The sequence below is a fragment of the Syzygium oleosum genome, unplaced genomic scaffold, assembly GCF_021117445.2.
Source record: "Syzygium oleosum isolate NSW1041296 unplaced genomic scaffold, Sole_v2.1 Sole_v2.41, whole genome shotgun sequence".
Classification (NCBI taxonomy): Eukaryota; Viridiplantae; Streptophyta; class Magnoliopsida; order Myrtales; family Myrtaceae; genus Syzygium; species Syzygium oleosum.
This window is the reverse complement of record NW_026607525.1, coordinates 413071-416967: the sequence shown is the minus strand read 5'-3', so window position 1 is coordinate 416967 and position 3897 is coordinate 413071. Positions and strand designations below refer to the sequence as shown.

At 46.5% G+C, this 3897-nt stretch overlaps 1 protein-coding gene across 1 annotated transcript; it reads right to left on the bottom strand.

Annotated features, from left to right (window-relative positions):
* Nucleotides 1-294: 294 nt before the first annotated feature.
* Nucleotides 295-3689, bottom strand: LOC130136074 (heat shock cognate protein 80). Its single transcript, XM_056306100.1, has 3 exons — nucleotides 3479-3689; nucleotides 2522-2663; nucleotides 295-2426 (listed from the first exon to the last, which is right to left on the bottom strand). The coding sequence occupies exons 1-3, from the start codon at nucleotides 3599-3601 to the stop codon at nucleotides 583-585; spliced, it is 2109 nt and encodes a 702-aa protein (XP_056162075.1). The 5' UTR covers nucleotides 3602-3689; the 3' UTR covers nucleotides 295-582.
* Nucleotides 3690-3897: the final 208 nt, after the last annotated feature.

Below are 3897 nucleotides of genomic sequence, written 5' to 3'. Positions count from 1 at the left end.
CGCTGGTTCGAACACATTTTAAAGAGACAAACGCAAAAGAGACTATGACGTCGGGATTGGTATGGAAAGAGAGGAGAATGCTTTGTTTTGCTACATCCTTACTACTCCCGGATCCCGAAGAATGCGACCGACCCGATGGTGATTCCTCAATGTCTGCAACAAGCCTTCCAATTTGTCCTTCGATAAAATTGTCTTAAAGCGATATGATCCAAGATGCGAAATCGACTAATAATTCGCATTGGATCGCGACTCGTTACTCCCTGTCGAACCTACACTTCTCATAACAGCTAGAGATATAAATCATTGAGCCAACCTTTCTCATGATCCGACCAACATGATAAAAACAACACAATCCAAAAGCAAAATGGGGTCGACTGACGGAGAACTCCCTGTGCCCAAAAAGGGCCGCAGTTGCTACTATAAGTAAAGAAACGGTTAAGAGAGTCGAAGAGCGCATAAGAGAAATAACCCAAAATCTAAAGCTTCATCAATTGACCTAAACGTTAATGATGAAGCCATGACAAAAAACTAAAGCCCCGAGATGATAAAAGAGTTCAGAACATCCGGAAGTTGCGGTGGAATTTAATCGACTTCCTCCATCTTGCTGCCCTCAGCGTCAGCGTCAGCATCCGCATCCTCCAAAGGAGGCATGTCCGCATCACCATCACCTGCTTCCTCGTCGATGCTCAGGCCGAGCTTCAACATCCTGTGGATTCTGCTGCCGAATGTGTTGGGGTCGTCGAGGCTGAAGCCGGAGGTCAGGAGTGCGGTCTCAAAGAGCAAAAGGACGAGGTCCTTCACCGACTTGTCGTTCTTGTCCGCATCTGCCCTCTTCCTGAGCTCGTCCATGATGGCGTTCTCGGGGTTGATTTCCATGGTCTTCTTGCTCGACATGTAACCAGCCATGCTATTGTCTCTCAATGCTTGTGCCTTCATGATCCTCTCCATATTGGCAGTCCACCCGTACTCGCCAGTAACCAAGCAGCATGGTGAGTCGACCACACGATCGGAGACGACGACTTTCTCGACCCTGTCGCCCAAAACATCCTTGATAACCTTGCACAGGCCCTCAAACTTGGCCTTCAGCTCTTCCTTCTTCTTCATCTCGTCCTCACTCTCATCGAGCTTCAAACCTTCCTTGGTCGCTGAAACAAGCTTCTTACCCTCAAATTCCTTGAGCTGGCCAACAGCATACTCGTCAATGGCATCAACCATGAACAGCACCTCATAGCCCTTCTTCTTAAGCTTCTCCAAGAATGGGGAGTTCTCAACAGCCTTCTTGCTCTCACCAGTGATGTAGTAGATGTCACTCTGGCCCTCCTTCATTCTAGTCACATAGTCCTTGAGACTGGTCATCTCATCACCACTCTTGGTGGAGTGATAACGAAGCAACTCAGCTAGCTTTCCCTTGTTCTGAGAATCCTCGTGAATACCGAGCTTGAGGTTCTTCGAGAATGACTCGTAGAATTTGTTGTAGTCCTCCTTGTTCTCAGCAATCTCAAAGAAGAGTTCAACACATTTCTTGACAAGATTTTTCCTGATAACCTTCAGGATCTTATTCTGTTGGAGCATTTCTCTGGAAATGTTGAGAGGAAGGTCCTCAGAGTCTACGATACCCTTCACAAAGCTAAGATACTCAGGAATGATCTCCTCACAGTTGTCCATGATAAAGACACGGCGAACATAGAGCTTGATGTTGTTGGGTTTCTTGCGGGTATCGAAGAGATCAAAAGGAGCCCTCTTCGGAACAAAAAGGATGGCCTTGAATTCAAGCTGACCTTCAACTGAAAAATGCTTCACAGCCAGATGCTCCTCCCAATCGTTGGTCAGGCTCTTGTAGAAGGCACTGTACTCTTCCTTCGTGATCTCGTCAGGCTTCCTCATCCAGATGGGCTTCTGCTTGTTCACCAGAGACCACTCATTAGAAACTTCCTTGATCTTCTTCTTTTTCTTCTCTTCCTTCTCTTTTTCTTCATCAACATCCTCAACCTTTCCTTCCTCATCCTTCTTGTCTTCCTCATCATCTTCATCATCAGAAATTTCCTTCTCAGTGGTCTTCTCAACCCAGAGGGAAATAGGGTAGCTAATGAATTCAGAGTGCTTCTTGATTAGATCCTTCAGACGACGCTCTTCAAGGTACTCAAGCTGGTCTTCTTTAAGGTGAAGAGTGATCTTAGTTCCCCTGCCAAGATTCTCACCAGAAGTGTCCCTGGTGACAGTAAAAGATCCACCAGCTTGGGATTCCCACACATACTGCTCATCGTCATTGTGCTTAGTAGTGACGATCACCTTTTCAGCAACAAGGTAAGCGGAGTAGAAACCAACACCAAACTGCCCAATCATGCTCACATCAGCACCAGCAGCTAGTGCTTCCATAAATTCCTTGGTTCCTGATCTGGCAATGGTACCAAGATTGTTCACCAAATCTGAAGAAACAAATTCAACAATTAGCAAACAACTATACATTAGGTAAGGGTGAAATCAGGACTCTATGTCGGGAACCAAGCACCAAATTACTGACCTGCTTTGGTCATCCCAATCCCACTATCAATGATGGACAGTGTGTTGTTTGCTTTGTCAGGGATAATGTGGATAAAGAGCTCTGGTTGACCATCGAGCTTGCTCTTGTCAGTCAAGCTCTCAAAGCGGATTTTGTCAAGAGCCTGAAGAAATTTGAGTTTATATTCAGTTCCAAGAAAGAGACAGAGAACTAGATGAGCCACATCATTCTACTTACACCGTATTCTGTTGGCCCCAGTAAAGAATTTTCAAATATAAAATCAAATGAATACAATAAATCAACAGGTTCATACGAACAATCATCTTTACGTACAATTTAGATTTAGACAAGAGCAGACGATCCCCAAAAACCAGCATACAGAAGAACGATTTCTCAACCTTCAGTTTAATAAATCACTACGGTCATAAGAGGAATTCTCAGAAGCTAATCTTATTCCCACATGAAGACCTTCCCATCGTGTTCCACTACAAACTTACCACAAGCACCAACCTAAAAGTTTACCCCAATAACGAGCAGCAACATGTACAATAGATTTCATCAGCTTTCCAAACAAAGCACAAGCGGGCAATTCCACGCCATCCTCAACCATCACTATACCCTCGCGATCAAACCTTCGACACGCTACGATTTCCAAAACCACAGCGAAAAATGTATACTGACTTCCTACGCAGTCAACAGGACATGCTCTATCCAGCAGCAAGCATCGCAAACTAAAGCACACGTTTTCCACCGAAAGACCTCACGGAACACTAACACGCCCCTAAACGCGAGCGTCAGATCACATCACAATCACGACAACAGCGAGCGATCCTCGCTCGCGCGCACACTCCAACAGGCTAAATCCAAACACAAAGCGACGCGATCTCGCGAACGAAAAAGAAGGAAACACTCAAACACGAGCGGAGCTCCCCTTAAAAACGAAACGGAAACGGATCACGGGAGGAAGAAACAACTCACGTCGGAAGAGTTGCTGATGAGCTCGCGGAGGAAGATCTCCTTGTTGCTGTAGAAGGTGTTGATGATCAGGCTCAGGAGCTGGTTGATCTCGGCCTGGAAAGCGAACGTCTCCGTCTCCGCCATCGCCGCCCTCGATTCTTCGCCGGCGCAACGCAGGAAGCAGGGGTGCTCACGGCAGATCGGCAGGAGGAGATTAGGGTTTTTGGTGGGGGGGGGACTGAAGAGTTGCGGAGCGAGGACTGAGGAGGAGCTTATATAGTGGTGCTCGCCCTAGGGTTCTAGATCCTTCTTCGACCCGAGCTTTCGTCACCGGGGGTTTCATTTTGTCGAATTTTCAAAAAGAGGGGACGAGGATTTACGCTTTCGACCACTGCATTTTCGCGTGTTTTCTAGTTTTGGCGTGTCGTGGGTTTGCTTTT